Source organism: Carassius carassius, chromosome 1, assembly GCF_963082965.1.
Source record: "Carassius carassius chromosome 1, fCarCar2.1, whole genome shotgun sequence".
Classification (NCBI taxonomy): domain Eukaryota; kingdom Metazoa; phylum Chordata; class Actinopteri; order Cypriniformes; family Cyprinidae; genus Carassius; species Carassius carassius.
Window position 1 is genome coordinate 31,898,189 of NC_081755.1, and position 23,434 is coordinate 31,921,622.

The 23,434-nt window shown below is 36.9% G+C and overlaps 3 protein-coding genes across 4 annotated transcripts; 2 read left to right on the forward strand and 1 right to left on the reverse strand.

The window, feature by feature from the left end:
- The first annotated feature begins 3,616 nt into the window (after positions 1 to 3,616).
- On the forward strand, positions 3,617 to 5,872 carry LOC132118262 (coiled-coil domain-containing protein 43-like). Its single transcript, XM_059528016.1, has 6 exons — positions 3,617 to 3,787; positions 4,201 to 4,289; positions 4,445 to 4,451; positions 4,994 to 5,124; positions 5,252 to 5,301; positions 5,490 to 5,872. Exons 1-6 carry the CDS (start codon positions 3,617 to 3,619, stop codon positions 5,672 to 5,674), a joined length of 633 nt encoding a protein of 210 aa, XP_059383999.1. The 3' UTR covers positions 5,675 to 5,872.
- Positions 5,873 to 7,504: 1,632 nt separating this feature from the next.
- LOC132145327 (meiosis-specific coiled-coil domain-containing protein MEIOC-like) lies at positions 7,505 to 16,970 on the reverse strand. 2 transcript variants are annotated; one of them, XM_059556258.1, is made up of 8 exons: positions 16,745 to 16,970; positions 16,300 to 16,413; positions 15,682 to 15,830; positions 15,449 to 15,562; positions 11,613 to 13,341; positions 10,039 to 10,173; positions 9,452 to 9,632; positions 7,505 to 8,833 (listed from the first exon to the last, which is right to left on the reverse strand). In XM_059556258.1, exons 1-8 carry the CDS (start codon positions 16,748 to 16,750, stop codon positions 8,631 to 8,633), a joined length of 2,631 nt encoding a protein of 876 aa, XP_059412241.1. In that variant the 5' UTR covers positions 16,751 to 16,970; the 3' UTR covers positions 7,505 to 8,630. The 2 variants fall into 2 exon arrangements, with proteins under 2 accessions (XP_059412241.1, XP_059412233.1); XM_059556250.1 differs by having other exon boundaries at positions 11,613 to 13,344; positions 16,745 to 16,969.
- Positions 16,971 to 18,217: 1,247 nt separating this feature from the next.
- On the forward strand, positions 18,218 to 20,728 carry LOC132145342 (frizzled-2-like). The gene has a single exon (XM_059556269.1). The coding sequence runs from the start codon at positions 18,415 to 18,417 to the stop codon at positions 20,065 to 20,067; it is 1,653 nt and encodes a 550-aa protein (XP_059412252.1). The 5' UTR covers positions 18,218 to 18,414; the 3' UTR covers positions 20,068 to 20,728.
- The last annotated feature ends 2,706 nt before the right edge of the window (positions 20,729 to 23,434 follow it).

Consider the following 23,434-nt stretch of genomic DNA (forward strand, 5'->3'; position numbering starts at 1 on the left):
GAAAGACAGAGGAAGAAATGTGATAACCTCTGCCTTGCCGTCCACTCCATACGCCAGAAAATGGCTACATATGTGACCTTCTGCATCTCTATTGTACTGCTGACTGTGCTTTATATAGCCACAACCTGCACAGCTAACACACCGACACAACTGCAAGAAAACACACACATGCAAATACAAATGAAAAAGGTATAAATCTAAAAACTTTTTGTTAAACATTAAGATGCTTCTGTTGTTGGTGGAAACCAGGGCTAACGTGCACAAACAAACAACTACAAGCAAATACAGTCAAACCAAAATGTATTCAGACACCTTCAAGATTTCTCACATTATCACAGATTGTTTGCTATAGTTTAGAAAATGATAATAAAATATGACAAGAACTCAGAGTTAAACTGTGACAGAACAAATTCATCTTGATAATGCCATTCTTCTGCTAGACTGTCTCACACTGAATGAGGTTAAATTAAAGAACACAGTAAGATAATACCAATTTAGGTCCAACAATCACCAAGCAATGTTTAATCTAGTTCAGTCTGTGGTGTAAAAAGGTTGCATTAGCAATTAAAGAAAGAAAAAAAACATTTAAGCAAAACATGGTCAGGTCAAAGTGTCTGAATAATTTTTGGTCCCAAATTTTAATCAATTTAACTGGTAGTCCACTGTGTGAACACAGTTTACTTTATTTTGCTATCCTCACTTACATAAATGAACTATAATGCTCTGCACCCACTAATAATATATAAATAATTTTTGGTTTGACTGTACAATATCTTCTGCATGTTTAAATTAATATAATGTAAGACCTTCTAAAGCGTTATAATGCAATTTAAAGCGTTATAATGCAAATTTAAAATAATAATAATAAAACCTATTTTTACAATTTTTATTAAAAAAAAACAATAATAAAAAATGTTATAAAATGAGAAAAGTATTTTAAACATTTCAGGGCTGAAAAAATAATCAAATGTAAATTTACATTTACAATACCTTTTATATAACGTACACATTTGATCAGTTGTTGCTTTCCATGGGACTCAAACCAATGACCTGTTCTACAGTTTGAGCTACGGGAAGTATAGAAGTTAAAGGAATTAAATAAAAAAAACTGTTTTATTTGCACTTTAATTTAATTTTTAAATTAAGATGAAAAATTTATGTAATGAACATTTTTAATTCATGAAAGTATTAACTAATCATAATCATTTATAAGAAGCACTTCCTTTATAATTTTAAATAAATTTCCAATATAAAAACAAAAAAAACCACAATTTTAACCCTTTATCACCTTAAATTATAAAACATGACAGTAATGCATTTGAATACTTTTTAAGGACATCCTGAAAGCAGTCACGACCGCACGAGAGCGCACACACGCTGATCACGAAGCGGGCCGGAGGTTTGTGTCACATGCAGATGTGTGTTGCCGGGATACTGTCAGAGAGGACACAGTACTGGTCCCAGAGGGGCTTCAGTGATGGCTGCTGGGAGATAGAGATCTTTGAAAGAGAGACAGAGAGAGTGCGATTGTTTGCCTTTGGACCCGAGCATGTAGATGCCCACCCGCATGCTCTGCCACAGCCCCTGGCTCTTGTCACTTTGTATCAATCTGCGTCCACTTGATAAAAACAGTGCTTAAAATAGTGGCCCACAGCAACAAGCAACATCACGACCAGCGACCCTGGACCCTTATGCCTGGGAATGTCTCTTTTTCCATCTTTCCATTTCACCTTTCCACTTTCATGTTTTATCTGTATCACTCATATAATCTAAAATCGTATATGTTCAAAGAGCCTCAAACTTTGTCTTACAATTTAAAAAACAAAAAAACAAAACAGGACATCTTTTTTACTCTCACAGAGATGGCATGAAAAAGCTTCAGATGTCACAACCGGACCATAAACATAATCAAACAGGAAAAACACGAGCACGTCACTTCTTAATCTAAAATCAAAATACAGAGGACAAATTCACTACATTGTTCCTTTATGTGTGCTAGCTATTTGTTTCATTTGTTTTCACTGGATGAACATATCTCTTACAGTAATACTGTTGAAGCCTGATGAACTTTACTCACTGGTTAAACAGAGCAAACACTGACACTCAAGCGATTTGGAAACACCAATGGACACTTCAGATACAGTCTCCTGGATTTAACCCTAATAAAGCAATTTAAAATATTGAATTTTTGTTGAACCTTCACACAAAACCTAAAGTCAGTTGATATGTGTGTTATGTTTTGTATCATAACTCCAGATTTTTTAGCTCATATGATATAGCGAGAATATGGAGCTTACATTTGAGGAAGAAAAAAAACCCTCAATTTTAGTCAGAGGCTCAAACTGAAAAATAATAACAATAATAATAATAATAATTTTGTGCCGATATTGTTATTGATATGGCCAAAAACATACATTCTGATAGTTTGTAATGTAAATCAGTCATATTTATATTTTTACATTAGCCTATAGAAGATTATTTACAGAGTGACAACTGATATTTATATGCAGTTTATGTAATTCATAACAATATGCCTTAAAAAGATAATATTCAAAAGCTTCATTATACTCTTGTTTTAATCTTGGGAATGAAACATATAATGCAGTGCAATACAGTGATTGAGAGATAAACATTTCTTAACAAAACTGCTGTATAATACATTTTAACATGATTTTTAATGGTGAAGCGCCCCTTACATTTACCTTACCTTACACTCACTGCAAAAGGACGTGTGCACCATGATCTTCTGGGTGGACATTTCTGGAATTATACTAAAAGGTATTTTACTAAAAAAGTATGAACTATCACTCAGATGACAAGAAGCAAGCAATAGACTGTGTGCAAAAGGTGTTTCAGCAAAGTTTTTTTGATCATGTTTATATATTAAAGACCTGAGAAATGCATGCATCAAATATGATAGAGGCTTAATCTTAAGCATAAACAGGCTTTTACGCAGACCCATGCACATACACAATTTATGAAACATGAACACAAGCGATCTATAAAATATTTTGTGGCCCTCTCAGCACTGTTTTAAACCTGATTATGACTCCTATGTGAAATGAGGTTATGTACAAAATATCGATGCCCACACCAGATGCAAACGTGTTAATCATGTATTGCTTAAAAATAATAATAATAATTCACAGTACCTGCATATGCTTTTTTTAATACAACAGCATCCCACAGTTCTTTACCTGGACCCGGGCCGGATGTGCACCTGAGAAGTCGGCCTTCAGGGGTAAATTGCTTTTACTGTATATGGTAAATTGGCAGCTAATGCCCTCTAGTGGTGAACTTTGGATTAAAATCAACTGTTTTGACCACGTTGCTGTACAAGACGCTTGCATTATAAATCAATTTAAATAAGCATTATACTCTAGTAAGCATTTAAATAATCTACTAGACACTGCTCTCTTATATAAATACCAAGCTAAATGTAATCTCCCTGTGTAAACATTAAATGTAAATAGCGAAATAGCTAAATTCGCAAATTCTAGGATGCCTAATGTGTGGATTTTCTTTTGAAGAAACTAGTGTAGAGCATTTGTGTCTGGCATTCTGCGCGGACATCCGGCCTCACTATCAGGACCGATCAGGACCCCACCCACCCAAGATGGCGGCGCCCCAAAACGCCGGGGAGTTTGAAAACTGGCTGAACGAGCGGTTGGACTCGCTCGAAGTAGACAGAGAAGTTTACGGAGCATATATACTCGGAGTGCTTCAGGAAGAGGAAAACGATGAAGAGCAGAAGGACGCTCTTCAGGGCATTCTGTCCGCTTTTCTGGTCAGTGCACGCGCATGTTTGCGTGACACTCGCACGCTTAACTGTCAAGATATTTTACCCTGCTTAGAAACTTGTAATATTTACCAAACTGAAAAACTCATCATAAACCCGAAAAACACTTCTGTGTTATGAACTCAATTGCTTTTTGTCCCTTCATTTGAGCAGTTAACGTGTGAAACGTGATCAAACGCCTGCTGACATTCACTATATTTATTATTACTATCATCCTTTACTCAAAAATAATCGAACACTAGCAGTTTATTTTCAGATGTTGTGAACTATATTTAAATGTAGGTTTACGAAAGGTTTGTACAGACAGAGAGAGAGAGAGAGAGAGAGAGACTGGTGTGAAATCACTGTAAACGTCCATGTACATACGTCCAGCTGATCGTGTTTGTAGACAGACGTCGCAGGAAATAGACTCGCTCGAGGAGGTTTGCCAGCAGATCTTCGAACAGTGGATTGAGTGCAGCAGCTCTGCGGTGAAGAGTACTCCGGTAGAGTGAGTGGACAAAAGATATTACAAAAGGTGAATCACATCGACCTCATTACTAGTCTCAGACTACTGTGAGCAATCAGAATTTACATATTAAAAGAAAATTACACTATGCACTACTGTTAGAATTTTTGTATATATAAATGAATACTTTTATTTAGCAAGGAAGCATAAAACTGATCAAACGTGACTGTAGAGACATTTATTACTTCAAATAAACTATTAAAAACCCCAAAAAAGTTCAGTTTCTAAAATATTTAACAGCACAACTATTTTAAAAACTGATAATAATAAGAGGAAGAAGAATGTTTCTTGAGCAAATCATCATATTAGTAATGGCTGCTGAAAATACTGCTTTACTGAATACTAATAAATTACATATTTAATGAATTCAGTAATATTGTAATAATGCTTCACAATTTTACTGGGTTTTGATCAAATAATTAAGCCTTGGTGGGCATAAGAATTAACGTTTCATAAGATAAAAAAAAAATATTCTAAACTGTTGAACAGTGATGTACATTAATATTTTAATTTCTCACTTTTTTGTGTAACAATGCCATAATTAATCATTTTAGTATAACCTCAAGGTTTGTATTTGTTCTCATTCTTTTCATAATATCCTCTGCATTATTTCACACAAAGTACAGTAATGGCAAAAAAAAAATTTCAGCCACTGTAACTGTCTTTTGTTTTGTTTTTTTCAAAAGGTTCAGGCTATTGCCAGTTTGATAGAGAAGCAGGTACAGATTGTGGTCAAACAGAAGGAGGTGTCCGAGGAAGCCAAGAAGAGGAAAGAGGCTCTACTGGCACAGTATGCTCATCTCACAGATGAGGAGGAAAATCCTTTTAACACATCCGTTTTGTAATATTGTATTTCTATGGCATGCACTTTGTTAAGAACAAAGCATTGCCAAGTCTCTCTCAAGGTCAGGGATCAGGTGAAGCAGTTTCTTCAACATTTGTACTGAAGATGATGAGGAAGAGCAAGCTGCAGTGTGTATACCCAGTGACAAATGTATCCTTTTTTACACCATCACTCTACTAAGTAATAAACACGATGACTTCAGGAGAATATCTCTGCTCTGGTTGTATACAGTATGTATAGTGTGCAGTACTTTAGTAGGAGCAGATTTAGTGTGATCTGCAATGATTAGAATAAATGTCTGTATCTACATAAACTGTTCCCTTCACTGCCAGGCCCAGCCCTGTTCAAAAACACCAATGTCAAGGATGTTTTGAGCCGCTGCAAACAGCAGCGTGACCAGGCCAGAGAGGATGCACAGAAGAAAGAGCAGGACAAGATACAAATAGAGAAAGACAAACTGGCCAAGCAGGAGCGCAAGGACAAAGAAAAGAAACGCAAACAGAAGGGAGAACGCAAGCGATAAAGAGAAAATAACAGAGCACGAAAACTTTGGTGGACTATACAATACCAAGGTCATTTATCTACAAGAGAAAAATACAACGAGACCTCCCCAAACAATGTCCCAACTAACAATGTATGCTTTAATATCCTGTTTTGGGTCTGGAATTGCTTCTTGAATGATAATGTTGGCCCTATTTAGTAGTTTTCTTGGCTTGTAAAAAACAAATGGCAAACTGAATGAGAATTTTTACAGGTGCTGTCTGTTATGTTACTTATACTTACTTTAAGGGGAAGTCTCACACAACCTGCCAAAAACATGTTCATGTTGTATTTCAGCCCCAAAAAAATCATAATTCACATTTTGGTTAAAGACCTAAAAAGCAACTTATTGGCATTATATATAATCTACACATAGGAGCCTAATAAAAATGCTCATTTTAGAAGAACATTTCACATAGCACTTACAGGCTTTTGCATCTCTCTCTCTCTCTCTCTCTCTCTCTCTCTATACATACACACACTATATATATATATATATATATATATATATATATATACACCATTTTTTATGTTTTCCATAGGATGCTGCTCAGTAGCACGCCATTGATTTTTAACACACAGCTCAAGATACAAAAGCTCATAAGCTTTTTCAGAAACCAATGGAGGCCTTCTCATCATGTAGCAATAATAATTTTTTTTTTTTTTTTTTTTTTTTTTTGCTCTTGGTGGCTGTTTCTTTCTCAGTTGTGGTTTATTTTTATTGTAAGGCAGTGATGAACCTGAAGTAAGAAGGGTGTGTGTGCGCGCACACATATATAACAATTGACAATGGTCATTTGAAGTAGGGCCTTAATACTATGGAAAAGCACTAAAAGTTTTTCAGTTAAGAGTGTTTTCAGCTCGTTTATTTTCATGTAAAAATACGGCATGCAGTTGCATTAAACAATGGTATAAACATTATTCAATGTAAATTGTGATAATTGAAATAGACACAATTACAATTTCAAGGGGGAACAATCGACTATTATGATTTTTGTCATAATTGTGCAGCCCTAATTTGAAGCTACTACATATTGTGTCAATACCTTGTAGACTGCCTTCTCATATACTACAATAGAAACCTTTAGTGTCTGTTAGCTTGTAAGATCAGGTGATTGAGGCATTCCTTTATCAAAGCCACAGTATTTAACATTTTGTACTTGAAAAACTATCCTTGAATTGGTACAATAAATAAGAGTTGTGTAAATGAACTTTTAGTCACTCTTGACTAATATAACTTGAATCAGAGCATATAGTTCTGCCTTGGTGTCATGGATAGGTTTTCTACCACAACCACAAGGTGCAGTTTTTTAAATTGATGTTGTATTGATGCAGACTCAGTTTGATTCAGAGGGATCACCAGAAGCTTTACTTTGCTTGTAAACTCTGGGTGTCACTGCTGATTGCAGAAGATGCTATTTGTCTATTTATGCAATAGGAGCTCTGACCCTTCAGCACTGCTGACTGGTGAAACTTCTCATCTATCCAAACACTGCTTTGCTTACCTCTGATGTTTTTCTTTACATCAACACAACTTAAATGTTCAGGTGTCCAAATTATTTAATAATGGGTAAATGTTTAGGATTTTCAGAACTGAATGAGTGAGGAACTTGTTTACAAATGGCTTTCGTAAATCAGCCAACTAACCGTTTTTGGCAAGTTGGTCCTAAAACTGTTCTTTTAAAAAAACAATTGTTGTAAGTAAACAGTCAAATTCACTGCAGCGTTACTGAATGACTTAAGGTTCATTGCATACAGACTGGGATCAACTTTTTTTTTAATTAGAGCATTGATTAACATTGTATTTTGAATCAATGTTTGATTAAATAAACAGCAGTTTTACGCACCACTCTGTGGTTTTGTGTTGTGTTAGTTTAATTGTTAAACTTGAACAAAAGCATAAGCAAAAAAACAAAGGCAATATGAGTACACATCATATGAACTATGTCAATCTGTAGCATTTTCTATTAACGTGGTTGACATCATTTATTTCAGTGCATGAATGATGTTACTCTCAGCTACTCAATATATCCTCAAATGAGTTACATCACAGACAGATTGACCACATACATACATTGAAAAATAGAGAATACAGAGTTGAATTCAGAATTGAGATAAACAAACTGCAAATAAATAAATTCACTTTCAAATTTTCCATAAACAAAACAGATTTAGGAAAGGTGTGATTGTCATTGTTAATTCAGTAATACCACTTAAAACCAAGTGCTGACTCCAAAGAATCATGCACATAAATAAGTAAAGTAATAAAAGGACAACTGGAACACGTCCTGTTGATCATAAATACTGTCTTTGCCTGAATGTGTGTCACTGGAACTAAAATTAGCTTAGATTCGATTTTGAATAGGTTGTAGGAGACACTAATTAAACTGTCCAAAAAAAAAAACTTCAACACAAATAATTTTTGCTTCTTGTGCAACTATTTATATATTTCTAGGTCAACTGGGCAAACATATCCCATTATCCTCCAAAGCCACAGATCTTGCTCTTGCCATACATTCTGTTCCATTATCACCATTAGCCAGTTAAAAGTTCCCTCTTCTAATTTCATCTCTCTTTCTGTCACTGTTAAATCATTCTTTCATGCTCTCTCAAAACATCTTGTTTATACTGGCAGTTCTTCTGGAGTCCTTGAACAAAATAGCTCAGTACTACTGCCATAATTCCATGTCTTTTGGAGAATTTGATTATAATCTGATTGGTGGTTATCACAGAAGACTGATAAATATTAATGAACTAAGAATTCCATCTGCTGCCCACAACTGAGCCTAACATATCACTTTGGTGGAATAACTTAAATAACTCATTCACTCTTCTTAAAATGCAATCCCATCACCTCTTGCACTTTTTTGGACAGGTTAAATCGATGTTACATTGTGTCAAAAGACACACAAAAAAACTGTCTACCTGCCAGAAATTGATCACAGGGCAGTCAGTGCTCTCTCCAAGCTGCTTTGCTCAGGACTGTCTTGACCTAAAGGGGAGCAGGTACCCAGCTCGTCTCTCTCCTCTGGGTAACTGTTTGTTTTGGGCAAAGTCATTTGCAATGCACACCAAAGAGCAGTCCGGGCCTTTCTGGTGCTGCTGCACAGGTCCTTCACTGCAGATGCCAACAGAAGGATCTCTGTGAGATGTGAAAAATATTTTTTATTTTATTTTTCTTCACCTTTTAACACACAAGATGCAATTACTAACCAAATGTTCTGTTACTAAAAGGCTGGAATACACTACCAATTTTTGCCCCAATTTTCCTCCAATTTACTATCTGGAGAAATTGTCGCTAATTGCCGGAAATCAGAGCCAGTCTGAGGATTTGAGATGACAGATTTCATAGAAAATCACAATAGTGTATGATGGTCACAGACTCCAATATTTTAGCTGCAGTCTTTGATTCGATCCAGTCAGAGGATATCAAACATGTTTCATATTTTCAGCTGATTTTAGAACACGTTACACGTCTCCAAGCAACAATCTGCATGTTTCCGCATGAGATTGTTGTAGTCAGAAAAAATTTGAAAGTGTATGCCAGTGTACGAGTTTTCAAATTTGGTAAGTGTATGATGCCCAGTATTTTAAAATCTGTTTAGAGTTGTGTAGTGTATCACAGCCTTAAGCAGTAAAACTAAGACTGAATCTGTCATCTTCCACTTTTCTAGGATTGTGGCTTCACACTAGATTATATAAGATTTAGTATTTTTGTGTGTGTGTTTCCTGGTTTTGTTACAGTGTATGACTCACTAACCCCTGTCCTCTCTAAAGGAGGCCGCTGGCTGCCTCTGTCTGCTGCTGGCATTGATGAATTCGTCCTTGCGGCGTGCCTGAGTGATGTAGATGACCTCAAGATGCCTGTCTAATGCTGAGCCAATATTAGCATGAAGCGGAAAACTGCGCAACTGCTCCATTTTGCCTAGCAAACCTGCCACCTACAAACACACCGAAATTCTGCATTATAATATAGAAAATTCATTCATTTGTGCTATAGTTTCAAACACGTACAATTTAATTCTAGAATATAAGGTCACAGTAGGCAAAAATAGAAATGATACATATGTGTATGTGTAAGTTTCTTTTTTCCAGCCACCACAATTAGATTACTATTACTTACTATTAGATGTAAAACCTGAAGACAACTTAACACTATGGATGCCAATAGAATAAAATCATTTTGATTATTCTTTCATGATAACATAATACTATTGATAATAATTTATGTTCGTTACATTTTTACACTGTACTTGTTTGAACTTCAAGGCTGGCTCACTAGCACTCTCTTGTGGCCCCCTGTTTGAATCCCCTTGACAAGACTTTTAGGAGTAACACTGGACTGACCCTGGCCTGTTCACGCAGCTGATCTACAATGAGGCGGTCCAGTCTGGAGGGGTTTGGAGGCATTTTAGGTAAAACACTACTGGTCACCACAGACACACGTTTCCCCGGGTAAGTCTTTGTAAGAACAGCTTCTGCCTGTCAGAAAGAACACATTACATTAGTTTCTCACCTTATCATGGTTGTGAAATGAAAACAGAAAACAACTCAGTACCATGATACACCAAGACAGAATCTGTGCAAGAAAATCATTCATGTAACTTATTTTTCCATAATTTATTTTCCTAAAATAAATCATTGTTTAGTCTATTAGAGTGCTGAAACAAGAATGTATTTTTGAATGCCAAAACCCAGAAACAATTTAGCATTTTAGCACTTCCCATTCCATCTTCCTGAAGTGAATGAGTTTCTTGAATGGATTTTTGCTTAAATTGTAATACATAATAAGTGTTTATATTCTGACAATTTTAGACTGGTTCGGGTAGGCACCGCTGCGGAGTGGCCCAGGAGCTGTGTGATTCATCATCAGTGTTTGTCAGGAACGCATTACTTAGTAACGTGTTACTGTAATTTGATTCATTTTTTAGTAACAGAGTAATTTAACTCATTATAATTTTCAAAATAGTAATTAAAGTATAGTTACAAGCCAAGATGTGACAAGATGCAGCTGTGAGCAGGTAGACACTTGTGTGTGTGCGGGATGCTGGAGAATAAAATGATTCATGGCACATGGCACCGCAAAATAGCAGTATCTAAACATACAATTTCTAAAACAAATAAACTGTTATTCATCTATTGCACAAAAGCAACATGAACTAATATAACATAAACGATTAACAGGTGCAAGTGTATGCAGAGTTTCTATTTAAGCTATAACGTGTGTTTGCAGAGTTGAGCAATGCAGTGCTGAAATTTGCACGCTCACGAATCACGAATCCTCTCATTATAACACACAAATTGTATACTTTAAAAAAGATTCATTATGCATATATTTGTTGTGTTATAACAGATTTGTGAGATTGCCATGAGCTGAGATGTCTTTTAGAGATTATAAATGCAGCGCTCTTTGCTTGCATTCTGCCGAACCATGCAAGCAGCAGCCGCTTGCTTTAGTTAAAAGTAACAGTGTTCTGTGAATGTTGATGCTTTAATATCAAATATTTATCGGGAGCGTGTATGCTGGGATTTCATAAATTTCATGGAAAAAAGTAGCGTAATTAATAATGTAACTAACTACTAATTACTTTTGAAGTAAAGTAATCAGAACAGTAACGTGATTTCTTTTAAAAGGAGTAATCAGTAATCAGTCATTTGATTACATTTTCAGAGTTACTTGCTCAACATTGTTCATCATAGACATAGTCAGAGAGAAGTAGCTCCGGCTACAATGTTCTTCCACAAGACGCATGAGGTTCTGTTTATAAACCACTAGAGCGCCAAAAAGTTGTGTACTGGAGCTTTAAGATATTTTCAGGTTTTATTATATGACAAAAAGTACTTCATTATAGCAGCACATACCTGGAAATTCAGACATTAACTACATTAATACACTTATGTCTCAAAAACATCCCGCTTACTTGCTTTCTCTCTTTTTCCAGCATCCTCCACTGCTCGTAACATTCCTCCAAGTAAAAGTGTAGCTGACTGTTGGGGCTTCCGGGTGCCTTGCCAAACTTAGGTAAAGTCATGGCCGACAGAAACCCGGAGAAGGACCCATCTCCTGATGTTTGGTTTAGCCCAATGCATTCTTGTAGATAAGGGCTGAAGGAGGAAACATCTCCCTCTGGCAGACGTTTATTCATGTCGATGAGAGGCACAGAGCAGTAAGGCGACTGTGACTGGATCAGATGGCATGTGCTTTTCCTGGGATCACCCATCTGGTATAGGAATGGGAAAAGTTGTGATGGTATAGCTTTGGCTGAGTTTGAACTTGCTCCATTGTGTCTGATTTGTCCTCCGTACAAACTGCCCAGTCCCTGATACTGATTTTGCAGGAGTCCTGTTCTTTTGTCTGCCTCTTTAGGGAAACCAGGAAGTTTAGGTTTCATGGTAAAGCACGGAGAAAAACGCCCATCGACCATGAGGCCCGCAGACAACCTGTTGTTCTCTAGCTGGAGGTCAAAATCTGAAATATCCACATTTCCCGCTCCCTTCCTTAAATCCTCAAGACTGACCTGGCCTATCGCACCATGTTGATTTAGTGTGTTCAGACTCAAATCAGCCGAGACTCTCGCTGCAGGCCGGAACAACTGCTGAGAAGGAAGCAATGGAACACCCCCTGATGTGTTTGAGAGGTTTGCAAAACCCTGTGATTCATTGTTGCTGTTGGTCTTTGCTGAAATCTTAGCTTGTTTTTGGTAATGGTTTGAATAGATAGGCTGGTACTGCTTTACACTGTTTTGGGTGGTGCTGCTTCCTATCAGACTGGCTTCTCTGTTTGGGTGGAGGGCTGGAGGCACGATGGTAGGAGAAAAAGTCTTTGGTGGCCCAAACCTTGAAAATTCATTCAAAGTATAATGACTTTGTTTTTTATCCACTACTTTAGCTCCTCTTTGCTCCATATGGTTGCGTGTCACCTCTCTCTTAAAATCTGGTGTTTGAGTAATAAGCTCCGACATCCTTTGAAAAGCATGACTCTTCTGCTCTGCCATGATTTCCTCAAGATTCCTCTGTGCTAAAAAACCATTCTGGGTGGATTCTCTGCAATAGTTCATATCCTGCTCTGCCAAGAGAAAGGCCAGTTTACTGATATCCTGCACAGAGAACGACTGGGTGTTTTTCAGTTTATCTTTGCTCACAGATGAAAATTCATGAGATGAACTGAAATAGGAGTCATCCATTGTTTGTGGAGGGCAGCAGGAGTTGAGTGATTGAGTTGAGTTGACTGAGTTTATATAATCAGACAGGCAATTAGTGGTGCTGTGGTATCCTTCCTCCTTCTCGGGTGTAATATACTCCAGTTTACCAGGCCCGGTCTGGTAGAGGCTAGAGTTTAACGCTGGGGGTGTGCTCAGGCCTGGGGGGCGAGGGAGATCTTGAGGAGAATACGTGCCGGCCTCTCCATTACAGGTGGGAAAATTGCAGGGAAGTGCAAAAGAATCAAAACCATTACAATTCTCTAGTTCGGCCCACTGATGAGACTCTCGACCAGCAGGCTGAGGAGAAATATTGCTGAATGGTTTAGGACAAATCTGTTTTGTTGGGAATCCAGAAATGGGCGACATCTGTACCTCATTATTGAAGTACTGCATCCCATCTTCTCTTGTCAACTTTGGAGACCAAACATCTTTCAGACTAGATGCTAACCTACTGAAAACAATACAGTACATCACATTTTTAAAAAAGATGATGGATTTTGGGCTTAAATTATTAAATTACTTGTTAACATAAAACTGCTTAAAAATGCGTAAAGGGTTAGTTCACTCAAACATGAAAACTAGCCCATGTTTCACTCACCCTCAAGGCATCCTAGGTGTATGTGACTTTCTTCTTTCAGACGAATCTAGTCAGAGTTATATTAAAAACTTCCCTTGCTCTTTGAATGGTGTTAGAATGGCAGTAGTTGGGTGTTTTTGTTCAACAGTCCAAAAGGAGTCGTGGAAAATTTTTAATTTAACTCTGATTGGATTCGTCCGAAAGATCTGCGTGGCGTGAGCGTGGCGTTTCTGCTGCATGTCAGTTGCGTGACACCTGCTTCGCGTTTTCTGTGTCTTTACACACCAGAATCGTGCCTGACGCGGCGCTGGCGCGCTGCTGCTACTGTAGGTGACATAGAGGGAGGCCGCCAACAGACCAGGATCTTGTCTTCACGACAACAATATCTATACTTCATGTTGAGCATAAATATAAAGCCTACTGTTAAAGGACTCCATCAACAGTATTGACGGCAAAATAGACTATGTTTGACAGGTGCAATATGCCAGTGTGTCACCGGCCTAAGGTTTTCAAAAGGCATCACGCGAGTGTGAACATCACTACAATTAGGAAAAAAACGATTGTAATTCAAACGCAGCTCCCGCCGGCATTTAAACAGACCTTTGCTCTTAATTCCGATCGGTCCAACGCAATAACGAATTCTTAGCAGGTCTAAAAACTGAAAATGTTGATGCTGCACTTTAAACTTTGGAAAAGTTGTATATATTTTTTAAATATGAGCAGGCCTACAAGCTGGAATTTGTAATGCTGCACTGTAATCATAGTTATTTATTTTTCATTATATTTTATTATATGATATTGGTTTGAGACTGAGAGTATTTTATTTAGTGGAGAACTTTGCAGCAGTATTTTATTTCTTATTCTTTTTTTTATTTTATATATATTTTTATTAAAAAGTATTTTTAAAAAGTGTAAACAAATTGTAAAAAAAAAAGTTTATAGTAATAAACAACCTGCAGTTTAATGTTTGCATTTCTTTCCCTTACTGTATCGGAAATCAACCGAACCGTGACTTTAAAACCGAGGTATGTACCGAACCATGATTTTTGCGTACTGTTACACCCCTAAATTTGATACATACAAAAGACACTATAGTGAAGCACCCTCCTAGTGGTTGAGCGATATATCACAAAGGCTGATATGTGGCATTTTTCAAATATCGGCATCGGCCGTTAAGTTTTTCTGCTTGGCTGATATGTGTTTGAGGCGGGACTTTCATTTTGATGGCATTGAGAGCGGCAGCAACAAATGTAAAGTCATTTAAAGACAAAGGGCTGTATCTTGGGGAAAGTAAATTTGTTTTAAAATCCTTGTTACTGCAATTATATTGTTATACTCTATTTGCATTTCCCATGATTTATATATCTAGTTTTGATGCGTCCATGACTTCATGTAATACATAATCACATTGAAATGATAATGCGTCAACTGTTCAAAAATGTTGTATGTTCAATGACACATATTCAAATTTTTTGTAAACTGCGTTTGACTTAATCTTTACACGTTCGACTTGTAAACACAGTCTGTACTTCCGCCTACGTCTCGCATGACCTTTTCAGTAAGATTACGTATGACGTGAAGTGATGGACACGCATCGCTGAGCAGTGCAAGGTGAGCATTTCTGTTTATAAAGCATATACATTTTACATTTTTTAAACATGACCGATCGTTCTGAAACTGTAATTTTAGCCTTCAAACATTTGGTAGCCATTTAAGTCTAATATGAGGAGAATAATCCTGGAATGTTTTCATCAAAAACCTTAATTTCTTTTGGACTGAAGAAAGAAAGATGTAAACATCTTGGATAACATGGGGGTGAGTAAATTATCAGGAAATTATCATTTGAAAGTGAACTAATCCTTTAAATTCATTTGAAATTTAAATGAGCTATTTTTACACTAATTAGTAAATTAGCGACCTACATAATTATTAGTAATAAATACATAGGTTAATTTCTGTAACATAAATCAAGACTTACTTCTCTGAGACATATGAGCAGTATGGGTCCATTGAATCTGGTTCTTCCAAGATGTCTGACACTAATCCATAAAGATCAGCCTCACTCCCACAACTATTGGCATCTACCAGATTTCTATTCAAGATAAACAGCATTTTTCTATTTAATAACAAATCCATTTTGACTCACAGTAGCATGTTAATATATAACGTCCATTTTTTACAGTATTATTAATAGCCTCTGTGTGTACTAACCTGTTATTAGGTATGACTTGAGGCCAGTTCACTGATTTACAGTCTTCTTCCTGAGTTGGCCAAACTGTGTAAGGGAGTGCTGCAGAGTCTTTGCCATCCAAGAATGGGTTGTGTGACAGCAGTCCGCTGTCTCTGAAGCTGTTCTGCAACTGAAGAACACAGCATTTGTTCATTAAAGGCAGATAAGGAAGTTAAATGGATAAAATATATACAACTAAAATAAATGTTAAAAAAGAATTGCGGGTGTCAAAATAAGCTAAACTAAGAACGCCCTTAAAATATTTAATTAGTCTGTTGTTACAAATGCTGCCCAGTCCAAACATCTATTGAAATATCTATTGCAATTAATATAATATAATTATTTAATTTTACAAACAATAGCCACACTTCACATCTTTTACATTTGGGAAAACCCATAGACATCTGACATTTTCACTAAGTAGATAGTACATGTTAACGTTACTTCCAATTACTAACTTACACATTCAAACATTCAAGGAATTTAAATTGAATTAAATTAAATAATAAAATTTAATTAACATCTATACACTAAAATCATAACTGTCTTTTTAAATTATTTTATGCAGTAAAGCCACAATTTGAAGAGGCCTTTCTCACCTGAGGCTTGTTTGTGGAAAAGTAGGAGTCTGGTCCTGAATTATGAAATCGATCAAAGCCTGTTCTTGCTCCATTTGTATCCACATTGATTTTGTTTTTCGCTGCATTATTAACCTTAAAGTAAAAGAGGAAAAATAATACTATATGCCCATGTGCAATTATGGCATGACAAAAAAACACAGGTTTTACATCCAGTCAAATGAGGCCTTGTGGGGATTTTTTTTTTTTTTTTATGGGTGATACGACATAACGGTAACTTACTTCAACTTTATACTTAAAGGTGAGTCGACATCACTTCACTTCTCTTACTATGTTAATTAATATTTTAATTAGTAACATTACACCTGGTCATCTGTATCATGTAAGTAACTCAGTTAACTTAAAAAGCAGACAGAAAAACTGAACTAACGTTAGTCAAAAGTTTTTTCTCGGAATTAGCTCTTACCTCCATTGACAATGAACTTTGCAGACAGAGAGCCTCTCACTATAAATTATTAGCGATATAAATTATAAATATATACTATTCACGATTGTTCTAATAAGTCAACTGATTTACTGTGAAAATAAATTAAAGACGACAAATGTCTTTCACTTAAATGTATACGCTCTCGACCTCGCCCGTGTCTCTTCACGACTTGTAACCGCGAAGCGAAGAGTTTGACGTCTCGAGCCTACAACTGCCGACAACATTCCTATTGGCTAAACCGCTTCAATTAGCCAATCAGAATCCGTCAAATAGTCGCGAGGGGTGATGCAGTCAGGCTTAGTAACGGAAGAATACATACTCCTTAAAATAATTTTAAAAAACAAAATTTACAGAAGAAATTACATGACATGCATTTTAGCCGCGGGGATTAAATTGTTTACATTTTAATTTTTCTTGCAAAAATTTTCTGAACTTTTTTCTTTTTTACAAATCCAATAATTGCACACGCGAAATGCAAAATGCCTCACATCTCTTGCAAAATGAAGCTCTGCATTCAAAATATGACAAACACATCTCAAAAGCAAACATTTGCAAACACCTTAATATTAATTCCTGTTAGATTTTTGTGTGTTACATAAAGAACTATGTGTTGTGTTTTGCACAAAGTGTTTTATGTAATTTAAAACTGAACAAGAAAAAAACAAGAATTAGTGTCTGGGTTTTCTAGATTTGGTGTGTGATTCTGCTGTCTGAGTGTCAGTTTTCAGAAATTGTTTGACAAGTATTGATTTTGTGAGTAAGCTGTTGAAAAAAAATAATTAATTTTCCAATAGTTATTAATTTCTCTCTCGCTCTGCTTCTAAACATTATCTTTCTTAATTAGCCTCGTTTTCTATCATGTCTTGTTAATTCAGACTGAACAGCTGGCACTACTACAATACTATAAATAAAACCTTCATTTATTACCAACCAACTACATTTAAAATAGATTTTTTTAATGTGATAAATGTTAATTTAAATCACGCAACAACAAAAGTAAGAAAAACGATTACATATAGTAGGATGAATGTTAATAACAACCCATAGCCACTAGATGTCACCACTATCCATCTCATAGATAGATAGATAGATAGATAGATAGATAGATAGATAGATAGATAGATAGATAGATAGATAGATAGATAGATAGATAGATAGATAGATAGATAGAAGTGTTTTGATTTGTTTTTCTGAAAAGAGAATTTCCAAATTCATGTTCCCTCATTCTTCCATACCATAACTTCTCACCCAAATAAAAACTTTAAAAAAAAATGCTCTTATGTTTTCAAATGACTGATGACATATGGTGTTGACGGTCTCGAGCGATTCAATTGGTCTGAAGACCTCGTGACGGGGGCTTTAGAGTAGTAGAGGAATCTGTTTCAAGAGCCCCGAAATCCCTCCTCCTTCTCGTGCTCCCTTCAAAGTCAGCGACAGGCAGCCCAGGGGGAACTTGAAACAGTCTGACGGACAAAGGGGGAAAAGTCACGCAGTAGCTCCTGCGCGCAACAGATATTCCTCACAAAGTATGCGATTTACACTTGCTCGCGAGACTTTTTGTTTTCGACTAGCAAATAAAATGTCCCCAAAAGCGTAGTTTGTGGACTCCCGTTGTGTTCAGTGAAAGTTAGGCGGAACTTTGCGGGACAATGCAGGCGAGTGGAAGTTTGTGTCTGTTTTTGGCACTGATGTTGCAGTGCCGTTTCGTGTCGTCTGGACAGTATCACGGAGACAGTGGGATAGCCCTTCCCGACCACGGCTTCTGTCAGCCCATAACCATCCCCCTGTGCACGGACATCGCTTATAATCAAACCATTATGCCTAATCTGGTCGGACACTACAACCAAGAGGATGCTGGGCTGGAGGTCCACCAGTTTTACCCACTGGTCAAGGTACAGTGCTCGCCCGAACTCAAGTTCTTCCTGTGCTCCATGTATGCACCAGTGTGCACGGTTTTGGAGAAAGCCATCCCACCGTGCCGCTCCATTTGCGAGAGGGCAAAGCACGGCTGTGAGGCCCTCATGAACAAGTTCGGCTTCCAGTGGCCAGAGCGGCTGAGATGTGAACATTTCCCCGTGCTGGGAGACGGACACATCTGTGTGGGCCAGAACGACTCCGTGGCTACAGTGTCGCCCGTTCACATGCCCGTCCCAGGAACGCCCGGCATTCAGCTGTACTCCTCACCGGACAAACCGTTCCGCTGCCCTTCAGTGCTCAAAGTGCCTTCCTACCTCAGTTATAAGTTCCTGGGCGAGCTGGATTGCGGTGCTCCATGTGAGTCCTCCAGAACACATGGGGCTTATATGTTCTTCACGGACCAGGAGATTGAATTTGCACGGATTTGGATCCTCATCTGGTCCTCCCTCTGCTGTGCATCCACATTATTCACCGTTACCACATATTTAGTGGACATGCAGCGTTTTAAATACCCAGAACGTCCTATTATTTTCTTGTCCGGCTGCTATACCATGGTTTCCATTGCGTATATCGCTGGTTACTTTCTTGGGGACAAAGTCGTGTGCAACAAGAGTTTTTTTCCCGACAGCTATAAAACCATTGTTCAAGGTACAAAGAAAGAAGGGTGTACGATTTTGTTCATGATGCTGTATTTCTTCAGTATGGCGTCTTCGATTTGGTGGGTCATCCTGTCTCTCACCTGGTTCCTGGCGGCTGGGATGAAATGGGGCCATGAGGCTATTGAAGCCAATTCACAGTACTTTCACTTGGCCGCCTGGGCCGTTCCGGCTGTAAAGACTATTAGCATCCTGGCCATGGGGCAAATCGATGGAGACGTGTTAAGTGGCGTCTGCTTTGTGGGCCTGAACAATCTGGATCCCTTGAGGGGCTTCGTGTTGGCCCCTCTCTTCATCTATCTCTTCATTGGCACCTCGTTCCTGCTCGCCGGCTTCGTGTCCCTGTTTCGCATCCGCACCATCATGAAGCACGACGGCACCAAGACCGAGAAACTGGAGCGCTTGATGGTCCGCATAGGTGTGTTTTCGGTTCTCTACACCGTCCCGGCCACCATCGTCATCGCTTGCTTTTTTTACGAGCAGGCCTTCAGACAACACTGGGAGAAGAGCTGGATCAGTACGAATTGTAAGAGCCTGGCTATCCCCTGCCCCATGCATACTGCTCCTCACATGACCCCCGACTTCACCGTCTTCATGATCAAGTACCTCATGACTCTCATTGTAGGGATCACTTCGGGATTCTGGATCTGGTCGGGGAAGACGCTGCAATCTTGGAGGAAATTCTACACACGATTGACCAGTGGCGGACAAGGGGAGACCACCGTTTGAAACGGGAAATCGGGGGCCACATTTTCAGCCAATAACGATTTTAGAACTCCAAAAACACAGTAAAGTGCCTTCGATTGTCAGTATTTTAAAATAAAGCAGTTACACTTATTATTAGACTGTCAGAGACTTTCAAGTGGTAAGAGAAATGGGACATAAACCACTTGACTTCCCCAAACAAACATGGCCAATTTGTTACCAAGTGCAGAAATGTTTTCCTCCCCCATTCTGTTGCCCCCCTGTTTTTTTCTCATAAGCTGCTGGCCATAAAAACTCAACTTGGAAAGTGAGATACCAGCTGGGAATTCAACAAACGAGAGCCATGGGGGGAGGAGAGCTCCAAACTTGCTATCTATTATACGACAGGCAGTTGTGTTAAATGTAATTAAAACATTGTACATAATATTTGTAAAAAATCTGTATTTCAACATTATTATATATTTGTATTTAAGCAAATATACTACTCTGTAGTATCTAGTCTCACTTTCATATCTTCTGTACTCATGTTTGCTCTGTTTCAAATTAAAGTTGTTGTAAATAAAACTCCTATTCTTTTTAATCTTTATTTAGCTCAGAAGTAAAAGGAGAACAGTTTTCATATTTGTTGTGAATTTATAGTAGTTGTTCACCTAAAAATAAATATTCTGTCATTTGCTCACCCTCATGTTGTTTCAAGCGAGTACGTTTTTTTAAAGATTATCAGTAAGATTAAAGAATATTTTGTAGAAAGAAAAAAAAGGTTTTGTCCTTAAAATGAAAGTTAGTGAAGTCTAATGTTGTTTTTGACATTCATTGTATGGATTTAAAAAAAAGTTATTCAAAATTTCTCTTTTTGTGTGTGTTCCACAGAATGAAAGTCATAGGTGTGGATCAACACAAGGGAGAGTAAATGATAATATAATTTTAAATTCTGGATTAATTGTTTTTGCATAAAAGCAACTGCAATAATTCACAGTTATTCAAATATGTAATCCATATGTCTGTAATTGACTGTTCCTCATACTTCTACCAGGTCTTAAGACTGTTTTTCCACAAACACTACTCAGAGTTGCAGAGGAATGGCTGTATGTGACTCAGAGAGAGAGAGAGAGTGCAGCATTTTTTTTTCCTTCTTTTGATTGTAGTGTGAAACAGGCAGCCGTTGAGGAGCAAATGGTTCTCGCATGGTCCTGAGAGCTGAGGCATGCAGGGAAAAAATGGAAAGCACATGATGAAATGATTGTGTGTGTGTGTATGTGTGTCACAAACCAGCCCGCTTCACTGAAATGGTGGAGTGCATAGTCTGTTAGTAATCAGTACAAAACGTTTTCTAAGGTGCAGTTTTACTCCACTAACTTTGTCTGAATCCATGTAAGGCTGATTGATTTTCATGTCTGCTTTGCTTTGGCCTGTGAGTGTATGTTTGTGAGCTCAGGTTTCTAATCTAATGCATGCCCCTGGGCAGCCAATTTCATGCTCTGCCCCTCATACAATGTTTGCCTTCTCCCTTTATGCCAAATCTTGCTCATTTAACATGCACCACTTTCCGTGTGTATTACTTCATACCCAGTTTTTATTTTCACCACTTCGTGTTTAACATTTAGATCAAACCTATTGGGGGAAGTGTATATAATATTTTCTTTGAATGTTTAATGCTCATTAGAGAGGTTTGTTATGCTCACCAAAGCTGCATTTATTTGATCAGAAAGTACATTATGATAATTCATATTGTGAAATATAATTTAAAATATCGGTTTTCTATTTGAAAATATTTTACTATGTATTCATGTGATGGCAAAGCTGAATTTTCATCAGCCATTACTTCAGTGTCACATGATCCTTCAGAAAATAATATGCTAACTGGTGCTCAAAAAACATTTCTTATAATAGTCATGCTCCTTAATATTTTTGTGTAAGCATGATACATGTTCTCTGGATTATTTAATGAACAGAATGTTCAAAAGAACAGCATGTATTTCCAATCAAATTCTTTTGTAAAATTATAAATATCTTTTACTACTTTAGATTAATTTAATACTTCCTAGACATAGCTGAATAAAAATAATTTATTTTTAAAGAGAAAAAATAAAATAAAATTCTGTTTCAAATTGTTTTAAATGCAGCCTTCACATACATTTACATTTATTATGTTTACAGGTGCTGGTCATATAATTTATTCATCATTTATTCATCATTCATTCATATAATTTAATCATCAAATAGTTTATTTCACTAATTCTATTCAAAAAGTGAAATTTGTATATTAAATTCATTCATTACACACAGACTGATATATTTCAAATGTTTATTTCTTTTAATTTTGATGATTATAACTGACAACTAAGGAAAATCCCAAATTAATTATCTCAGAAAATTAGAATATTGTGAAAAGGTTCAATATTGAAGACACCTAGTGCCACACTCTAATCAGCTTATTAACTCAAAACACCTGCAAAGGCCTTTAAATGGTCTCTCCGTATAGTTCTGTACACTGTAAAAAAAGAAAAGTTGACTTAACTTAAAATTACAAGGCTATTTGCTGCACAGCATTTTTGAGTTTACTCAACTTTTAAACAAATTAGTTCACTTAACTCAATTCACTGAGTAAGGTCACGTCTCCTAACTTAAGATATTTTGTTCAGTTGATTGAGTTTTTATAGTTAAAAAAAACTTAGAAAATTATGTAATTTCAACTTTTAATGTTATTTTCACTTGACTTAAAGTACGTTCAGTTGACTAAAAATGTGTTTTTAAACAGCATCACAAGGTTAAAAAAAACCTACTACATGCCAGATATTTTGGTTCAGGTTTTATTTCAAACCAGCAGCAACACATTGGTAACTTTAGCCATACTCATTCTTAAAAAAGTTAATAAATGAGTAGACAGAAGAAGAAAAAAAAACATTCAAAGTTCTATCTCATTCAACCGGTCCTAAATACTTTAAATGTTCTATGTTTAACATTTTAAATTGTTAACACAAAACATGTTACAAAACGAGTTAAAGGAGTAAGCTGACTTTTTGGGGCTTTAGCTTATTCACCCTCTACCACAGTAAGGGTGAGGCTCCTTTGTCTGTTCGGTGTTGGCGCGCTTCATTGCACATGCGCCAATTTCATGGTCGTTACAGTGCGCATGCTCCAACCTCCAGCCCAACTTGTATGCTTGTTAACTTGCATTTACAAATTGAATTTACAATTAATTCTAGGTTGATCCAACGATTGTTGAACAAACGTCTTTTCACTAGTTATGCCAACATTTTTGCATTTAATTGTCCAGTTAACTAAAATATAATCATTCGTCTAACTTTTTGTGAGTTGGATTTTTTTACAGTGATCGGCCACACAATCATGGGGAAGACTGCTGACTTGAGAGTTGTCCAAAAAACGACCA